Source organism: Mus caroli, chromosome 2 (genome assembly GCF_900094665.2).
Source record: "Mus caroli chromosome 2, CAROLI_EIJ_v1.1, whole genome shotgun sequence".
NCBI lineage: Eukaryota > Metazoa > Chordata > Mammalia > Rodentia > Muridae > Mus > Mus caroli.
In genome coordinates this window covers 164,966,294-164,985,626 of record NC_034571.1, presented here as the reverse complement: position 1 = coordinate 164,985,626, position 19,333 = coordinate 164,966,294, and the positions used below count along the sequence as shown (strand labels likewise).

At 55.2% G+C, this 19,333-nt stretch overlaps 1 protein-coding gene across 1 annotated transcript; it reads right to left on the bottom strand.

The window, feature by feature from the left end:
• Positions 1 to 640: 640 nt before the first annotated feature.
• On the bottom strand, positions 641 to 13,576 carry Rbm38 (RNA binding motif protein 38). The gene is made up of 4 exons (XM_021153667.2): positions 13,213 to 13,576; positions 12,569 to 12,692; positions 12,100 to 12,154; positions 641 to 1,859 (listed from the first exon to the last, which is right to left on the bottom strand). The coding sequence occupies exons 1-4, from the start codon at positions 13,441 to 13,443 to the stop codon at positions 1,556 to 1,558; spliced, it is 714 nt and encodes a 237-aa protein (XP_021009326.1). The 5' UTR covers positions 13,444 to 13,576; the 3' UTR covers positions 641 to 1,555.
• Positions 13,577 to 19,333: the final 5,757 nt, after the last annotated feature.

Sequence of the window (19,333 nt, the reverse complement as noted above, 5' to 3'; positions counted from 1 at the left end):
AGGCGCCTCCAACTTTAAAGTCTCTTAGGCTTGCTCTGTCAAGACCCAGGAGGGCACTGTCCAGACCAGGGGCTTCCTGAAGGCCTGTTCTTGTGCTGCCACCAGCTGATAAGAGACAGGAAGTATACTGGCTTCGAATGGCCTTCCTGATAACCCTGGCAGTGCCCGCCACCCCTCCCTGGCCCCACACTCTTATCTTCAGCAGCAAATGTCAGCTGTGGGCTGAGAGCCACACAGTGACCTCCTGACCCTTCGCAAACTGACACTTAGAGGTAGAGGCCTGGGATGAAAGCAAACCCAGGCCTGTCAGCCCAAACGAGCCTGGGCCACAGGAGCAGGGAGAAGGCACATCTCAAAGTCGAATCAAAGGACCCAAGGGACAGTGCAAGAGAGCAGACCCAGGTCCTCATCTAAAGACTTGAGCATCAGCTCAACAGTGGCCGTCCCCAGTCTGCTGCTGCAGATACCTACCTTATGGGGCTGGAGCCCTCCCGTTCAGATGGGGCACACTGGAGCAAGCCCTGCTGGTCACTGAAGCTAGTGATCAGCAGAGGCTGAAGCAGGGTAAGGGTTCCATGGACAGCTGCCAAAAACCCTGGACACAGGACCACCTTGCCATTGAGAAAAACCTCAAACCATCTTTTTCTTTAAAGAAAACAAGTTTTATTTTTTATAATCAGAACATTCTAATAAAAATATTATTATAACATTACTCCCTCTGTCCTCCAGGCCTTGACTAACAGGCATGTTGTGGAGTGCCCACACACTGGCTCCCTGAGGTAGGTGTGGAGGGACCCACTGCCCAGCCTGCGGGCAGCCCATGCTACCAGAGATACCCACTCCTCCCCTCCCAGACGTGGGCTGGACCTTCTCTCTGTGCAGCTAGGTCAGACTGGCACAGGTGACAATGGGAGGGTGGGTGGGCACAGAGCCTGCCTGAGGGGCACAGGGCCAGGAAGAAGGCCCCCATGGCACAGCAACAGACACCTGAGAACTCGCCCTGATGGACACCTCCGCAGGTGAGGCGGGCAGCATCAGCAGACAGGAGCCCAGGGCCCTGCAGGGCTGCGGTCTGGTAATGGCAACCCTGTGGGGGAGGGGGAGCTCCATCAGTGACACCGGCACAGAGAATACTGTCATTGTCTCCACAGTGAACTACTGACCAAAGCCAGTCTCTAAGTACAAAAAAATAGGTTTGGGGTTCTCGGTGCTGATGGTCTTGCCTGCATGGCAGAAAATTCCCAGCAGGACATGGCACAGTGCTTCGACTGAGGGGCAACTGGGGGGAGGTGGGGTCAGGAACCCGGATCCACCAAGAGGACAGTTCCCAAAGAGGAGGGAGGACGTCTGTACACGTCCCAGAGTTAAGGCACCTGGCACAGAGTGGCTGCTGAGCTTCCAGAGTGAGTGTCCCTTCCTCCTCAAGCTCGGCAGGGCTGCAGAAGAAACTTGCTGGTGCCTTCAGGGCAGGTGGGCCCGGGGGCCTGAGGAGACCCAAATGGTGGTGGCTCCAGAGGCTGGCAGGTGGCAGCTGTGGCCCTGAGCAGGACGCGCATCACTGCATCCTGTCAGGCTGTAGCTGAGGTGCCTGGTACTGCACGAAGGTGGTGCCAGCAGGTGCAGCAGCAGACAAGGCTTGGGGCACAGCAGCAGGGTAGCCGTAGCCCACGAAGCTGGTGGCTGCAGCAGGTGAGGCAGCATATGGGTACTGGTCGTAAGTGGCTGGCGGATACTGGGCGTAGGCTGGGCTGGCTGGTGTATACTCAAGGTAGGGCGAGGACAGTGACGGGACAGGGGTGGCAGGGATCACCACGCTGGGCTGCACAATGGCTGGTGGGTAGATGTAGTGAGGAGTCAGCCTGTGGGCCAAGCAGAGTGTCAGTGGCTGTTGGCAGAGTGGGGAAGGCCAGGGGTGCAGAGAGCATAAGTCTGTGCCCTGCCCTGCCCTGCCCAAGCCTGTGTACCCATCTACAAAACAGATGCAGCAACACCTCAGGTGGGCACCAACCCCAGGGCCTTTGCACAGACAGTGCCATCACTCCACAGGCCACTTAGCGCCAGCTCTCACGGTACCCTCCTCTTAGACTTGACTCCCACTCTCCCATATATCTCCCATAGGACCTACTGCCCAATGTATAACACATGGCCTTTGTTTAAATTGGGAGACTGAGGACAGGGTAGCCTACAGAGCTCAAGGCCTGTGGAAAAAGCACTTGGGGAATGGTACAGCGCACATGCCAGGTACCTCCCACCCCTCCCAGACACCTACACTCCTTAGCCATCCACTACCTCCCTAACAGACAGCAGGAGGGCAGGTCCACCCACTGCAGTCAGGGCTGCTGGTATGCTTGTGCCCTCCTGGGCACAAAGTACTCTAGAGGCCTCATCTACTGCCCTGCCAGCACGTCCATTCACAAGTCAGGAAGGCCAAGTGCCCTGTGCCAGGTAACCACACAGGTCCTGCAGCTTATAACTGGAGGGCACCTGTAGACCGGAGCTCCTCCCCACACCCCAGCCACTGTGGAAATGCATCAGATGCCACTTACTGCCCTTGGCTGTGGCCTCCCCCCAGGAAGCCCAGCACTGCTGCAGGAGGAAATAGGCTAGGCAAAGGGGAATGACTGACACTGACACAGAGGGCACTGGACCTACTGCTGGGTCTGTTTGAATGGCCAGCCTCCTGCTGAGCAGGCCTGGGTAAAGGGCTGAGCCTCTCTGGGCCTCAGACCTGTCTGCAGCAGCATCCCCACCCTATGTACTCCGTGTATCAACAGTATCGATACAGTAGGCAGTACTGACAGCAGCAGAGTGCCACTGTCAGAGCAAGATGCCACAAAGTGTCAGCACACAGGTTTCTCTCATGCTTTGTCCGAGCTCTGCCTCTGAGCCACTGCGGCCTCAGCTGCCCTTAATATCTTAGGATAGGCCTAGAATCCAGTCAAACTCCAGGGAGGCTGTGCTCTAAAAAAACCACCAGCTCCACAGCCCTTATCTGCAGCAGGACGTGCACATCTCTGTGGAGAGATCATTTCCCAGAGACATGGTGAGGTGAGTCCCAGCAGCTTGTGTGAGAGCAGAAGTAATCAAGGTCACTCAGGGGACCAGTGCAGTGGCATCCTACACCCTCCAAGGTGCAGGTGCCACATCCCAGGCCAGGCCTAAAGAGAAACATGGGACGGGTGAGATCGGTGCAGAGCCAGGGCCAAGTACACCTTACACACAGGCGGAGCTACGAGGGCAGCCCAAGGCCATCCTAGCCACCCTAGGGAGGTATGGTGCAGAGAACGCCCAGCAGAGAGCAAGGTGGGGGGGGGGGCATCCTGCTGAGGTCTGAGGTCTCCCCTAGGCCATGATGACATGCGTGAAGTAAAATAAGACCTCTGCTCACCAGTGAAAGAGCAGCATCCAGCACCCACCTGTCCTAAGCAGACAAGTGACCTGTGGCCTGTGTGTATGGCAGGGCAAAGTGGCAAGAACAAGTGGCACACAGGAGCACTGGAGCAGTGTGTGTGCAGGGAGGCCACACGGGGGCCTGGGGTCTTCCTGGCCCTTCTCCATATTGTATGTACTGAGGTGGGGTCTCTCACTTGAGCCCAGCCCTCACGGATTCTATAGTCTAGCTTTGGGGACCCGGCCTCTGGCTTTTAGCATGCTAGGATTACAGGTGAGCTTCCATACCTACCCAGTACTTCCTAGGTTCTGGGGGTTGGAACTGTGGTTCTCACAATTGTGCGGCAACCATGTTACCTATTGAGCCACCTCCCTAGCCCCAATGGCAGCCTCTCACAGCACATTTACCAAAGGTACAGAGGCAAGGCTGGGCTGCAGGCAAGGAGGCACCCCTGACACGGCTGCGACCATCACTCTGTGCCCATCACCCTCACAACTCCCCTCTCCATTTTCAAAGTGCACGGGCGGCTGGCCAGGTGTTGCCAGGACAACATGCACCAGCAGTGATTAGCATCCTATACATGCCATGGGCAACTGACTGCAGCTTGCAGGTCAAACAGCCTACGGCAGGAGCCCCAGTAGGTGTGTGCCCTCCTCCTTGGCTGGCTGTGGTACTCCCTTGATTGGAACAGCACTGATGTGGATGCAAACACTATCTGTGAGCTGCATGGTACCTTCTCAGATTCAGGCCAGCACACAGTCATCAACAGACACATGGCTGGGCTCTGAAGGACAGAAACCAGAGCTCAGGGGACACTGTAGGAAAGTAGGGTCTGAGGGGACTACAGGGAGGAGCCAAGGCAGGACTGTGACAGACTCCTTTTCTCCAGTACCACTGTCCCACGAGATCCCCAAAACCTGAACAGCAGCAGACTCCACAGCACCCAAGACCCCCCCTGCCTACGTCTGGGGCCAGGGCCACTCCCTGCTCTCCTCACAGGCCTGACCCTCCTGAAAGCAGAGCTGTGCTAGAGTGCTGCTGCTGCCTACAACCTGTCCACAGTCATAACACGGGCCTCGCTGGGTTGGAGGCCTTCCCAGAGCAGCGCAGACTATCTTAGTGCCCTTACCTGGGTGTGAGTGTGCGTGGGGGGGGGGGTCCCCCACCCGCAGCCCTAAGACCCAGAAGCATTCATCAGTTCGAGACTTTGGGAGTGCCATCCCCTGAACTTCCCTAAACATGAGTAAGAGGGAGGGAGACACACCCTTACCCAATACCTCTAGGGGTGGAGTTTGCTAACACTGAGGCTCCTTGCAAGGCCAGCTCACAGTCCCATGCAAGGACGTGTGCCACAGCAGAGCCTGGCTTCCTGTATGCCCTGAACGCTGAGTGTCATCCACATCTGCCTAATCACCTGTTCCATCTCTGAGGTCCTGGCCAGGTGTCATCCCAAGACATAGGACACGCAGGAAGGCTCAGAGTCTTGAGTGGCCCACTAAATCCCCCACCTATGCCACGCTCCCATGGAACGTGGCTCTAAACCGTCACATGCGGACACTTTTTTGCAGGATGGAACCAGTAGAGAACAGAACACAGACTATCCAGCTTCCAATGCCACATGCAGTACAGTGCAGAGCACGCTCACTGGAGGGCTACACTACTACTTGAGGGGCAGCAAAGACCACACACTATGGCTAGCACAGGTCCTCAGGCCAATGGCAACAGCAGCTGGGAAAGGGGCCTGCACACCAGAGACCACTCCGTACAGTCACATTCTATACTTAAGTCACAGTCTGCACTTCAAAACCCGCCTGAGTCCTAGCCCTGTGCCCTGTCCAAAGCTGGCCCTGGTCCCAGGCTGCACACTTAACTGCAAGCCCCAACCCTACCTACCTGAAGAAACCTGGAACTGCTGTGTGCATGTGCGCGATCAGAGACTTCCCTAGTGCCGCTCATTCAGACTCAGAGAGGTAAGAATGCCAGCCACCACTTGACATTTGACCTTCATCATGCCCAGCCCAGCAAGGGCTTTAGCCTTTTGACCCACCACACATCAGCGACACAGAGCTCTGCAGGACTCAATGTCCCCGTGTCTCAGTGTGCCCACCCACCTGAAAATGTTCCAATGCTGCCTTGTTCTCCCTCCTTCCAGCCTTCTGGGCCCGCTGACTCGCTTGCCTAGCTCACTGAGCCTCTCACAGACCGCTTCAAAGCGTCTCTGTAGATTTCAAGACCGCATCAATCCAGGCACCAGAACTTTCTAGCGCCTTCCTACCGGACCTGGCAGCAAATCCACATTGCTCCTGTGTTTCCCTACATGGCAGCCCATACCTACCTCTCCACTTGACTCTCAACCTGAATGCCTGTTACCCTAGACTATACCCACTCCCAAGTGTTGGCACTTGGGGCACACAGCCTGAAGGTTTCTCCCCCTAACACCATCGAGGGGCCTCTTGACCCTGCTTCTCTTTTCCATACAAAACCACCCCATCTTTTACTCTGTGTATACCTATATGACCAATGGGGCAGAGCTTGCTTGTATCCGGGATCTCCAAGGGTCCAGCACAAGCCTTTGTGGGATACCTGAGCACCTGGGACAAGCCAGAAGGCCCAGCCATGAGAGAGCAGAGAGGGCAGCAGGCTTAGACACCAGTCAGTGTGATGAGACAGAAGGCTGAGTTCTGCTTGTCAAGATCCCAACAGGTAGTCTGACCTGCTGTCCTTAGTCCACTAACAGCTGCCTGGTTCAGCCCTAGAATGTCCTTATCATGGCCCTGTGGGAACCCAAACCCTTGGCAGCATTGGGGCCTGGCGAAGGCCAAGTGGACACCTTCCACACCCAAGTCTTGGGGGCTAGAATGTAAAGGCTGGTTGACCCACAAACTCCAGGGTAGCTGCCACTTCCAGCTCAGGGGTCTCTGCCATCAGCCTTGTCAGGCTCAGTCCCACCCAGGCCTCGGCTGAGAGCAGAAGCCAGTGTCTCTTCATCACAGCCAGGGTTCCGTTTCCTCACTCTCTTCAGGAAACCTTTTGCCCTTTCTCAAGCCAGGGTGGCCCCAGGACAATAAGCCCACGGCTCTGTAGCAGCAGCAGAGCAGAGTTCCCAGGCCAGAGACCACCAAAGGAGTCTAAATTCTAGAGCTCCCTTCTGCCAGGGGGACCCATGTGAGACCCGGGGAGGATGACTGAGGTTCTGTTTCCCACTGGTCCTCGGTTCTGGGTAGCACCCAAGCCACCACAACCTGAAGGGATGTACCCACAGTGGGATGCTATGGGTGCTGGCCAGGGCTGACAGCTGAGCCGGAGATCTAACCCACTGGGAGTGGTAGAATAGGTGGCCTCTCCTTACACCAAATCCAGATCAGGGTGGCAGATCCTGGCTCACTCAGCCTACAAGAGACTTGGGGGTCCAGATTCTACCGCCTGTTTGAGCTTTCCCTGGTCTCAGTTTCTCAACCAGTAAACTAAGATACCACAGGCACATCCCCTGGGCTCCTGGCTGCCCAGAAGAGGGGTGGGAACTCTGCAGTGACACTTGAGACATCTATGGCTACTACTGGAACTGACAGTGAGCAGTCAGTCAGTAGAGGCCCTGGCCCTGTGAGTAGCCAAACTCAGGAAAAAAAAAATTCATTGGCTGCAGCCCAGGGGGCCACTTCCCGAACACAAAGCCACTGCTGAAAATAAAAATGAAAAAGGCAAATGAGCCCATTTCACTTTTTCTTCTCCCTGGGGGCCTTATACCACGATGCTGGAGGCAACCTGGCAGCCTACCAGCAGCCCTGGCCTTAGGGTGGAGTGGTAGTGTGTGGGGTGTGTCTGTGTGTGTATGTGTGAGAGAGAGAGAGAGAGAGACAGAGACAAAGACAGAGACAGAGAGTGAGCGAGCCTGGCAGGTCTCCTGGGAATGTCCTGTGATGGGGGCCCTAGGTTCTCTGGTGACAGCTGGTGAGTGTTGGGGCAGGTGAATGAAGACAGGATGAGGACAGGCTACTGTGGGAGGCAGCTGGGAGCAGCAGGCCCACCCACCTGAACCTGCCTAAATTCCATCGCCTAGCTGCTTTCAAACTTGTCCTCTATGATGGCCTCCTCCTCCAAGACCAAGGCCATCTACTATCTACTCTGGCATCTCAGTTCTCCTCCCCAGGACTAGGGGTCCAGGCGATTCCACTGTCTCAGGCTGGATGGCTGCTGTCCCAAGAAAAGGCCTTCTGGCTCAACTCAGCACTAGGGGGACACCCTCAAACAAGTTCAAAGTCTAGCCCTCAGGAAGCAGGGGGAGTGCTCTGTAGTCAGGGATGGAGAAGTTCGTCTGTCCAGCGTGCAAAAGGCTGTGTTCAAGAACCTCCTCCAGAGAAAGCGAGAGTGGAGGCAGGAGAGCCAGGGAGTGGAGAATCTGCTGGGCTGTAAGACCATCTTAAAAAGGAAACAGAAAGTGATGGTGCACACAAGCCTTTGATCCCGGCACTTAAGAGGCTGAAGGAGGCTCACTGTAGGCTCAAGACCAACCTGGGCTGCATACCAAGATCTGTCTCAGAAAGAAAGAAAATCAAGACAGACCAGTTTTCACCTTAGCTCAGCTCCTCCAGAGTGGGATGGCTGTCTGTCACTGGGCTTTGGTCCCTGCTCTCACATCACCCACAGTCCTTCCAACAGCTCTTTACCATCCTGTGTCCTGTTGCACCTTGCTGCAAGCCTCCTGGTGGGGGAGGGGGCACTGTGGTCACAGCAGCAGAGCTGGGGTCTCTGGCCTGACTCTGCGGATTCCCTGTGCATTCCCAGCTGACATGGAGCCAGAGGGCTGGGCAGGGAGCAAGACCACTGTCCCAAGGGACGTCTAAACTCCTGGGCCAAGATCCACCAAAGGCCAGTCCATGCCATGGACTAAAACATCTTTGGGACCAACAGTCTCTACGAGCCATGGCCCCTCAGCCTGAGGCTTCAGAATAGGCCCCTCAGGCACCTGGCCATAACTGAACTCTGAGAGGAGCCTAAGGGCGCCAGAGGCTAGCTTCCATCCCAGCAGACAGGGACAAACAACAGGTGCAGCAGCATAAACTACACGCCCTCTGGGAGGGTCAGACAAGACACAGCCCACACTTGCCTCCAGACAAGCTGCCAAACAGGAAACTATGATGGGGGAGCAAGCAGGGCCACCCCTAAGACACCCCTCAGGTGCTGGGGTGAGAGTGCTCACACCTGCTGCTCTGGGTCTGGCCGTGTGCCTGCCAGCAGCCCTAGACAGGCCTCCTGAGACAGAGTGTGTCACACACCTGCCCCACGGAGGCCTCACTTTTCACTGTGCTCAGTGAAACTAGTAACTCTCTCTGAAGGCACAGGAGCAAAGTCCCTCCCCCAACTTTCCCCCTCTGAAGGCACAGAAACAATACCCTTCCCCCAACCTCACCCCGCTCTATGTGCCTGTGCAGGAAATGTCTGGTACAGTGTGGGGCCCTTATGGGACCTAGACACTATGCTTATACCGATGCCAGTGTGTGGCACAACTAGCCAGTCAGATTCAACATAGCTCTGTCCACTTCCCCGAGGAGCAGCCCAGCGGCACCCAGTTTAATCATGTAGTCCTTGTCACATGGGGCCCTGGGGTGGGAACGGCCATTTCACCCAGAGCATCTGAGGCAACACACACATTCTCACCACCACCACCCCTCCCCCAGTCTCTGGGGGACAGACTCCTCCCCAACTCCTCTCCTCAATCCTCATGCATAGGCATAGGCCTCCTCATGACGTGGCATCAGAGGACAGACACCTCCATGTGTGTACCAGGTCCATCCCACAGAGAACACAGTCTCTAAAACAATGCCTGCAGGAAAGCCCAAGCCAGGGAGAGGGTCCCTGGATAGTGTTGGCCTCAGAGACAACACAGTCATCCAAGAAGTGTCCCTTGAGGGTCTAGGAAGGGAGGGATAGGCCTGAGTGGCCCTCGGGAGAGGGCAGGCCACTCATCTATGTGGCTCCAAGCTTAGGCCAGCAAAGCTTGCTGCTGGGCCTGTCATAGGAACCCCCAGCACAAACTCCACAACTTTCCACGGCCTTGGGATCAACATGTTCCATACTCCTCGATCAATTAGTCCTTAATGTGGCCCGGCCACATCGCTACTCTACAGAGGTGTAGCCTGACACCCAGCACCTGGGGACCATGACCTGAGCTCAGCCCTCAGGACCTGACTCCGACATGAGAAAGTGAGATGGGAATAAGCAGGCATCTTGCCACAGCAAGGTTCTCCCTAAGAGCAGAGAGCAGCCTTCTAGAGTGAAAGGCCAGGAGAGGCTCCAATGGCTGCCAGGCTGGAGACAAACCTCGGCTCCCATGAGTCTTAGGCTGAAAGTGGACAAACACCCTTGACCCTGGGAGGCCCGGACAAACCCAATCAACGCTTACCCATCGTGGGGAAATCTCCCTTCTCGGTCCTCCCTTCTCACCCACATCACTGTACCCCAGGGCTGGCAGAGACCCCCTTGCCAGAAGGCCCTGGAGGCTGGGAAAAGCTATTGCCATGGCCGAGAAGACTTCACCAGACAGATACATGATGGACAAGCACAGGCTGTACAACCAGCAGGGCCTATTCCACAAGCAGGCATGCAGCAAGCAGTGAGGACTCGGGCAAACACAAAGCTGATATTCTGTCAGAGTCTTTCTAAGCTGAGGGGTGGTTCTCACAGACAGAGGAGGCCCAGTGGTTTGGCCTACAGGTGGGCTGTGGGGTCTTCAGCATGTCAAAGGCCTAGGAAAATGTACAGCCAGGTGCCTGCAGGCTCTGAGCTGCCAGGGTTCCAGCTCCCACCAGGCCCTCAGCCAGGGCAGCCCCAGGCTGACTGACAAAACCAACCGCTGAGTCAGGCCAGCCGGGCAGGCCAGATTGTTTGTAAAAACAAAGGGGGCTTGCCTGCTGACAGCTCAACTCTGCCTCCCAGCTGGCCATTAACAGCAACTGGCCCAGGCAGCAAGGCCTGACCACACCACCCGGGCTCCCCAGAGCCTGGCAAGCTCAGGAGGTGGGATGTTCCTCAGAGGAACCCAAGGTTCACTGGCAATGTAGGCTGGCCAGTCCCTCGTGCCCACCTGTCTGTCCATATGTGACTACACTCCTTGGCAACCCAACCAACACTGTAAGGCCACTGTGTAGTCAGTGTTAGATGGCCAGCCCCCTCATCTAGTTACAAATCACTGTGGCCCAATATCAAATTCACCCCAGTACCAGGACTTCCAGAAACTTTCCAACCCCAAAGACAACATGTGTTGCTATGAGTTCAAACCTCACTCCTAAGTCACTAGCCCTCTGAGGAGAGCCTTTTCCTGGAGACTAGAGTATGCTGTCCCCCATTTTCCAGGTAAGAAAAGGCAAGTTAAAGAGGATCCAGTCAGAGTAACAGATTAGACCTGTGAACCCAGATCTGAGGGGTCATAGAGGCCAAGCACTAGTGTCCCTGAGGCAGTAACTAGGCGTCTGAGCCAGTGGGAGGCCCCGTTCCAGTCCGCCTGTACATAGCTCAGCTCAGCCCAGCACCAGCCTGAAGCTCAGCCCCAGGAGAAGAGTGAGCCACTGGAGAGCAAGCAGTCTCCTCACAGCCAGCAGGGAGAAGCTAATACGAAGCTTCCAAGGCTAGGATGTTCCCACACTCTGTCCAGACAGCCATTACAACACGGGAAACAGATCCCAGGGGAAAAGTGATCTGGAACAATCTGTCACAGTAGCACCCCAAGAACTTCCCCAGGACCCCATGGCAGGAAACACAGGCTGGGGCCTAGACCATAGTTCCCCATCGATAGCTCCACTCAACTCCCGTCAGTCCCCAAGGATGACTGTGGAGAATCCTGGTACCACCCCCCGGGGCAAGCACATTTAGAGACAGCAAGCAGCACCCTCTCCAGTCATCTGACCCACTGTGCTGGCCAAGTTCAGCTCCAGCCCCAACAGACACCCCACTCTACCCACCCCCCAACCTGGGACACAAAACCCAGCAGCCAGGATTTGACAAGATTGCCACTGCAGAAGGTAGGGTCCGTGTCAGAGTCCCCACCCACCGCTCATTCACAGCTAATCTACACTGAACAAACAGACCAAGTACCAGGGTCCAACTTTTGTGTCCCTTTAAGTGTGCAGGTCCTTCCCTAAGCAGCCACCAGGCCATCAGCCTTTTCAAGACAGAGGAGGGGGATACAGAGCAAGTGACTCACACAAAAAGCCAACCAGTGGCAGTCACCTACTACGCCATTCACAAACATCAAACCTCAGCTGGTACAGACCCACAGTAGCTACCTTCGTGGCATCTGCCCACATCAGAGAGCACTCCAGGAAGAGCCCAGCCCACCAGGTCCAGCCTTAACATACACTTCAGAAGAGCTGCCCACACTAGGTGTATACCAAACTCCCCAACTCCAGAGAGTTAGAAAAGCTGTCCCCACATTCATTCACTGCACAGGTGAGGAAGTGGATGCCCATGTGACACCTGGCTGAGGAGGTGGTGTCGCATAACTGGGGGCAAGGTACACACCAGGCTTGAAGACATGTGCTCCCCTCTGGGTTAGAGAAATGCAGTGGGTCTTATCTCTCCCTCCACACCCCCAATACACAATCTAATTTCTGAAAACAGCCATCCCCCAGCCCTGAGAAGAGCTGAGAAGTCCACAGCTGCCCCACCTCAAGGCCTTCCTTCCTTCCCACCCACAGCCCGCTACATCCACTCACCCGTAGGAGCGCTGGATCAAGGTGGGGTGTAGTTGCTGCACACCAACAGCAAAGCCTAAAACAAGAGAGCAGTTAGGAACAGCACACTGCATGGGTAAGGTCCCAGGGCCACACACAGGGAGGGCAAATAACACGCGCCACTCTCCTGGTCAAAGCACATTAAGTCCACAGGCTGTACCAGCTTCTCTGGATGTCCCCTGCCTCGACAGCATCTGACTTCTTCCCTCCCCAAGAGTAGGAGACTTTGAAAAAAAAAAAAAATCAGTATCCCTGGGACCATAAACTGCCGAGAAAGAGGAGCAAGCTCCCAAGCCAGGGGTGGTTGCCCTGGGCTGCCTCGGCAGGCACATGATTGCTGGCTGCCACTCGGGGACAAAGGGGGAGCGGGGGCAGCGTTTTTTCCATCAGACAGATACCAAAGCTGAATATAGAAACAAGGAGGGCTGGAAAGAAAATTCAAAACTCTCACCCGTCTGTAAGCTCCTAGGCTTGGCACCCAGGTAGGCCAGGTTCACATTGGCCTTGCGACCATCGATGATAGGATTAGGGTCTTTGCAAGCCCTATCAGCCGCTGCCCGATCTGCCATGGTCACCTGCAGGAACACAGAGGGTCAGGGGCTTTGGTGGCTGGCTGAGGAAAACAGGGCAGAGAAGGGAAGAGGGTTTTGCCCGGGCATCGGGCCATCTCTGGGTCTTTCCTCCCGGAAGGGTATCTGGTATTTAGGACCCTTGGGGCACTGTCTTCTCTGCCTCCAGGGCTGCAGCTCCTTCCCCAAAGTTCAAGTGCGGAGCGCCTTCAAGGACAGCGACAATCCCCTAGGAAGTGGAGTAAAGGGAACCTCCAGGGGAGTCCTCCCCACCCCCCGCTGTCCAGGCCATCAGTAAGTACCGTTAACTTTCTCAGAGAATTAGTTTGGGGACACTAGAGTGGAAGGAAGTGGGAAACCGTCTTCAAGTCGCTGGCGCTAAAAGCTTACGCTTCTTTGGGGCAGCTGGAAAGTGTGGGGGAAGGGCCGACGGCCCCGGGAAGCCCCGGAGTCCCGGCTGCGCGCGGCGGGTCTGGGAGGCGGTGGGGGAGGGGCGGCGGCAGGTGCGCGCGCCGCGGGCACTCACGAAGCCGTAGCCGCGGGACTTGCCGGTCTGGCGGTCGGTGATGACCACGGCCTCCTCGATGTCTCCGAAGCCCTCGAAGTACTTTCTGAGCGATGCGTCGGTGGTGTGGTAGGGCAGGCCGCCCACGAAGATCTTGGTGAACGTGGTGTCCTTCTGTGAGCCGTGCATGGCGCTGGGGGCGGCGGACGGCCGCGGAAACACACTCGGGGAGCACGCGGGCTGCAGCAGCATCGGGGCCGCCGCTACCGAGCCGGCCGGCGCATGCGGGGGTGTCCCAGGCCGAATCCGAGTTCCCCACGCTGTCCCGCGCCGCTTCTCCGTCCGCCGCGAAGCGTCTACTCCGCGCCCTGCGAGCTGCCGGCCGCCTTTGTAGCCGGCCACGCCCCGCGGTCACGCCCCCTCCCGTTTAAGACACGCCTTTGGAAGCGGGGGCCGCCGGGAATTGTAGTTCTAAGTACGTCCCGGGTGCCAGGACGCGGGTCCGGTGTATGAGATGACTTAGCCCCTTACGTGCTCGCCGGTATCAGCTTGTCTGTCTCGCGGGGCGCACGGTCCGGTAGATTCCAAGCGCTGCTTGATTCAGTGGTTTACACCCGAGCGACTAGGGGTGCAAAGGTACTTGTTAAAAGGTCCGTTAAAAAAAAAAAAAAAAAAAAAGGTCCGAAGGAGTGCCTCAGCTACTCATTCGCGAACCCTTGCGGTTTGATCTCCCCATCACAAAAACCTGGCTGATGGCACACACCTGTAAAACCAACACTCAAGAAAGAGAATCAGTTCAAGGCCACCCTTGGCTATATACTAAGTTTGAGGCCAGCTGGACTAAATCATACCCTGTCTCCAAAAAATAAAAAATAAAAGCCAAAGTGAATTTGCCATGTATATAAAAATAATTCACACGCACACCATAATACATCACACGTCCTTTGGCGGTCCTGTGGTGTCAGGGATTCTATGCTGGGACTTCAACAATGGCCTACCCCGGGACAGTAGGTATTCTGTGAAAATGGGGGCTAATCGATAGTGAATACACCTTTTACAGTCTTGTAGAAAGCTAAGAGCCATGATACTGTGGGGAAGGACAAAGGCAGCTGGGCTCCCATGTCACTGACATGGGACCGCCTGTGGGGTCACCCTTAGCAGGAGAACAAGCAGAAGGCATGGCATGGCCTGTGTAGAACGTGGGCCAAGGCTGGGACCAGGATGCCAGTCTGCAGAACTCTTCCCCACCAGCGCAAATGCAAACGTGGGCCCCCTTGTTAAAGAGACAGAAATTTCAAACAGCCGAGTGGAATACACCGGTGATCCTAATACTGAGGCACCGGGAGTTGGGAGGGTAGGAGGGTTCTGGGTCCATCCCCTGCTACACAGAAAGTCAGAAGCTAGCCTGTATGACAGGAAACCATAAAATATAAAGAAGAAAATGGGAATTTCAGCACAGAAGCAGGCACGATGCTTTAGCCTCTGGGCCAGGAAGCAGCCCTGATCCAGCATCCCTCATGTCCCCATTCCTGGCTATCACACTGAGACCTGAAGACCTACAGCTTTTAGTGGGGCTAAAATTGGCTTGGCCCCACTGGTCAAGGCGGACAGTAAGGCAGGCAGCCTCTGGGTTCAGCCCCAGTCAGTCGTCTATTCCCCTTCACACAGAGCAGAACTCTGCTCCTGCTGGGGATACCCCTGCCCCGCACCTCACTTTCTTGGCTTTACCTTCCTCGCTTCAAGTTTCCTTTGTTGTAGGGCTTGTTTTCCCCCAGACCCTACCCAACCGGGGCTTCTTTCTGGTCTAAGGTCTTCTGCTGCTGACAGAGCTCTCTAGCAACTGGGCTCTAGCAAGTGTTGCTCAAGACGTAGGGATTGGCAAGAGAGGCGTCTCCGGCACATGCCTGTTGAGTGAATCCCTGGTGGAACGTAAAGAGGAGGTGGCTCCAGACCAAAGACCCCTTAAGAAGCGCCTTTTGAAAACTCGTTGAAGTGTGTGGGTTTTTTTGGTTTTTGTTTTGTTTTTTTTTGTACTTATTCCTAAAGCGTCGAGACTTCCTGGCCCTGAAGTCTTGAGTCACCTCGATTCCTTCCTGGGGCCTCAGTTTCCCTAGTGTGGCATACTGCAGCTGGTGGCAAAGACTGTTTTAACTTTAGGGCTCCTCGCCTACAAGTCCCAGCACCTCCCCTGCCACCGCCTAGCCACGCCCCTCCGCTTCCCTAGGGCCCCGCCCCAAGAAGCTCGCTGGGCGGACGCTGCAGGCACGTGCTGGGCGGGAGGAGGGGGAGGGGATCTCAGAACTTGCGAGAACGCGGCGCACGGGCGTGACCCCTGGGGGCTGGCTAAGCCTGCGAGTTTGAAACTATGGCTGTGGGAAGGCCGTCCCTGTTCGTAGCTTCCCCCTGACTCTTTGGGTTTTCCGTATCACCCACTTTTGCACCTGTCCAGGCTCTCCACCTCCCATGCGTGTCGATTCGCCTTGCTCTGAACACTTCTGCACTAACGGCCGCGACTCCGGGCCAGGGTTGCTATGAATGGGAAGCAGACACTCGCCAAGCTTTCATTCCCGAACCGTGCAGCTTCAGCAAGTCTGCATAGAAAAGCACGCCCGCTAGGCACAGTTGCCCAGGTGGGCACTTAGGAGGGGACAAAGAGGGCAAGAAAGCAAGCGCGGCCAGTGGGGAGCGGGAAGGGTGACTGCAAAGGCCCAGAAGTGACAGCTGCAGCTACTAACGAATCCCCGCCTCCCTGCCACCTCTCACTCAGGGTTTCTTTATACAGCCCAGGCCAACCTCTAACTTCCTGTCCTCCTGCCTCAGCCTCCCGCGTGCTGGTATTGCCCCCTGAGCTTGGCTCAGCGGTATGTTTTGAGTGCTGGCAACTGCCTCTAGCACATGAACTTCATCTGGCCTTTGCGGTGCTTGCTCACTGAGGAGTTCCCTAGATTAGTTGACTTAACCCAGAGGCAGCCTTATACCCATTCTCATCAGCCTGGTTCTCAGATGGGGTGGACGGAGGCTCATTCACAGAGGATCCTGAGCCAATCCAACTCTGAGACCCCACTTCATCCTCCCAGTCTCCTTCAGAAGCTGCCCTGGTTCCCTGCTGTGAGGTCTGAGAAGACAGAATCCCAGAGATGGTGCATGGTGCATGGTCCAGGACAAAACAGCCAGATTGGGCAGAGTCAGGATTTGAACTCAGGAGTTGGGGGGAAACCCTTGACACCTCATCCCCTGGACTAGAGTGGGGTGCTGCTGGCTATAACCCAGCTGGTCTGACTATCAGTTGATTAAACTTTGTCTAAACCTGTTTGTGCCGGGCCAACAGTACCTGACAAAAAGAAACCCTTCTCTCAAGCTCAGAAATCATCAGGCTTCAGGCTTGAGTTGCCCCATTCCCCAGCTGGCAAGGCCAGTCGTCAGGAGCCTTGATGGTGTGGGCATAGACAGGCTGCCTAGCTAGCTGGCTCTGAGAAGGACACTGGGCGGAACTGGGGCTGGCCAGTCCCTGGAACCCTCCTGCCACTAGGGGATAATTATAACTCTCACAGGGTCAGCACCTCTGGGCGGAGCCCTTGGCACAGCCTGAAACTACCATCAGCTCTTACCACCCTGTGATGCTGTCAACGCTGGCCCGTGCTGCGAAGGATCCCGTTTCAGTGGGGAAATCCTGCCTAGGGAGCCAGCAAAAGCTAAATAAATGCCAGAGACCCAGCAAGGGGACCGAGGGACCAGAGATTACACCATGAGGAAGTGAGAGATAGCATCTTGGAGCAAGCCGGTTTTTTGAAAACCTTTCTGGAGCTAGGGGTCAGCAAGGTGACTCAGGGAGTCAAATGTGCTTAACTGGAAGCCTAGAGACCCAAGTTCAATCCCCAGAACAGAGATAAAGATAGAAGAGAACTGACTGGACAAAGTTGTCCTCTGACCTGCACTCAAATGTGTGCGCACACACACACACACACACACACACACACACACACAGAGCTCTGTGGCCAATGCTTTCATCACCACCACCACCAACAACAAAACAGTAAAAAAAAAAAAAAAACAAAGAGAAAAACCCCTCACACACTGTTCTAGAGACAGCCTGACTGTGAATCTCTGCTGCTGCTTTTCAGGCACCTCAGGCAGGATGTGGGTGGCATCAGGTGCCAAGACAGTGGACACGAAACCCTGTTGTGAAACCTTGCTACCCTGGAGTCCACAGATAACACCCGGTCTCACAATCTTCTTCCTCTCCGGAGCCCTGTGACAGGAGAGGTTGGGAGGATGCAGTTACTTTCCCAACCGTCGTCTGTGGCCAGGGAGTCCCCAGTGGAAGTCTGTCAGGGCCCCTGTGTAGCTCTCCACTTCCTGACTGGTGAGATCGAGTACCAGGCAATACTAGACCTTGGCAATCATTTTTTCTTTTTCTTTTTCCATACTTTTTTGTTAAGGCAGGATCTTGTGTAGCCCAGGCTACCCTCAACTTTGCTAGTAGCTAAGGATGACCTTGAACTCCCATCCTCTTACTGGGTTTGCAGGAGTTGCATCACCACGCTTGATTTACATGGTACTGGGGAACAAGTTCTCTGAGCATATGAGGCAAGCTCTCTGTCAACTTAGCTGTTCCGCAGCCAAACCATAGCATTCTTTCTGTCCTGAGTTTGTATCAGATGTCTGGAGCTCTGAAGACATCTTGTGACCATGAGGCAAAGGGCAAGATACAATTGTTCTGATTTAACTAAACACAGAGACACCCTTTATAGTCACAGCTTGGTGGGGGTGGGAGTCCGGTAGGATATGCTGCTCTACCTGCGGGCAGAGGTCAGGGGTGTTACTGCATCGTGGAATGGAGGTCAGGGGTGGTGCTCTGTCCTGGGTATGGAAGTCAGGGCCCCTGGGACTGGTTCCAGCCCTTCTCCCCACAGCCCCTCAGCGACTGTGGCACGGACTGGGGTCAGCCTGGACTTGGATCTCAGCCCCGTTTCTTGCGCTGTCAAGCCTCCAGTGACTGGTCGATAGATTGGTTGGTTGCAGTGCTGTCTTCTGCTCTGGGGTTGGGGGGATGGAAGTAACATGAACAGGTGTGTGAGGTTTGAGTATTCAGGCCCATGGCATGGGACACCAGTTTACAATCTCTTCCCCAGAGGACAGTCAGAATAGTCCTAGCTGCACGCCACCTACCTGCCCGCCATGTAGCAGAGGGTGGGTGCCTGCGAGCTTCAGAGCTTGGACTTTCAGGAGAAGGCAAAGCCTGACCCTCTCTGTCCCTCCTGTCCCCTCGAGTCATAGCAGGGTACCTCTTCTGTTGGTGGCATTTCCCACTAACCACTGGACTGTCTCTAGGCTCTAATGTCTCTAGGCTTTTGCAGATGGTTTGGGGATGCTCTGCGAGAGCATCTAACTTATTCTCATCCGTATTAGGAGCAGCAACTTGTGAATTTGTATTCTGCCAACTTAGTGTCCCCTCACAGGTCCTCCTAGGCCCTGGAGCCTGTAGCCCTCTGCAGAGACTGGAGGGACTTTCTCAGAGTCGTGGCTTAAAGACTCAGGCAAATGCTTTTGCATGCAAAGGAAACAATCATATTTAAAATCACAGCAGTGAGGACTGGGACTGGTTCCGTGAGTGGGTAGAACACTTGCCTAGCATCCATGAAGTCTTGAGTTCAAGCCCCAGCACTGCATCTCAAGTGTGGTGCTCCTCCAGGGGGACCAGCATCCTCTTCTGACCCCTGCATGCACCTGCACGTGTGTGGCATACACATACATGAAAACATAATAAGATTTAAAAATATATATTTTAAAAAATTAAGGTTCTCTTCAGTCACATAGCAAGCTCAAGATGAGCTCTGGCTATGTGAGACCCTGTCTCAAAAAATTAAATTCAGTTGCTACATTAATATTAATCTCACATTGTATTTCATGTTACTATTCCTAGTTCACAATAATGAATATTAACTTCATTACATGTGTGATGTAGGCATGTATGTGCTCTCATACTAGTGCATTATAATGGAGACAACTGGTGGTTGCATTGTATCACAGTGTGGAGGCAAACACCATGTCACCATGTTGGTGACAGCTGCATACTGGCATGCAGCTTCTCACTTCTGTGTCCTCCAAGGCACCGGTGCAGCTGAGAGTGCTGGTGTGTGTG

Bases quoted from the DNA above. Each gene is read 5' to 3' on its own strand.
- Rbm38 (XM_021153667.2), bottom strand. From the start codon at position 13,443: ATGCTGCTGCAGCCCGCGTGCTCCCCGAGTGTGTTTCCGCGGCCGTCC. The intron at 12,693-13,212 runs GTGAGTGCCCGC...GTGTTCCTGCAG, and splicing joins AGTCCCGCGGCTACGGCTTC to GTGACCATGGCAGATCGGGC. The intron at 1,860-12,099 runs GTGAGTGGATGT...CTTGGCCCACAG, and splicing joins TTGATCCAGCGCTCCTACGG to GCTGACTCCTCACTACATCT.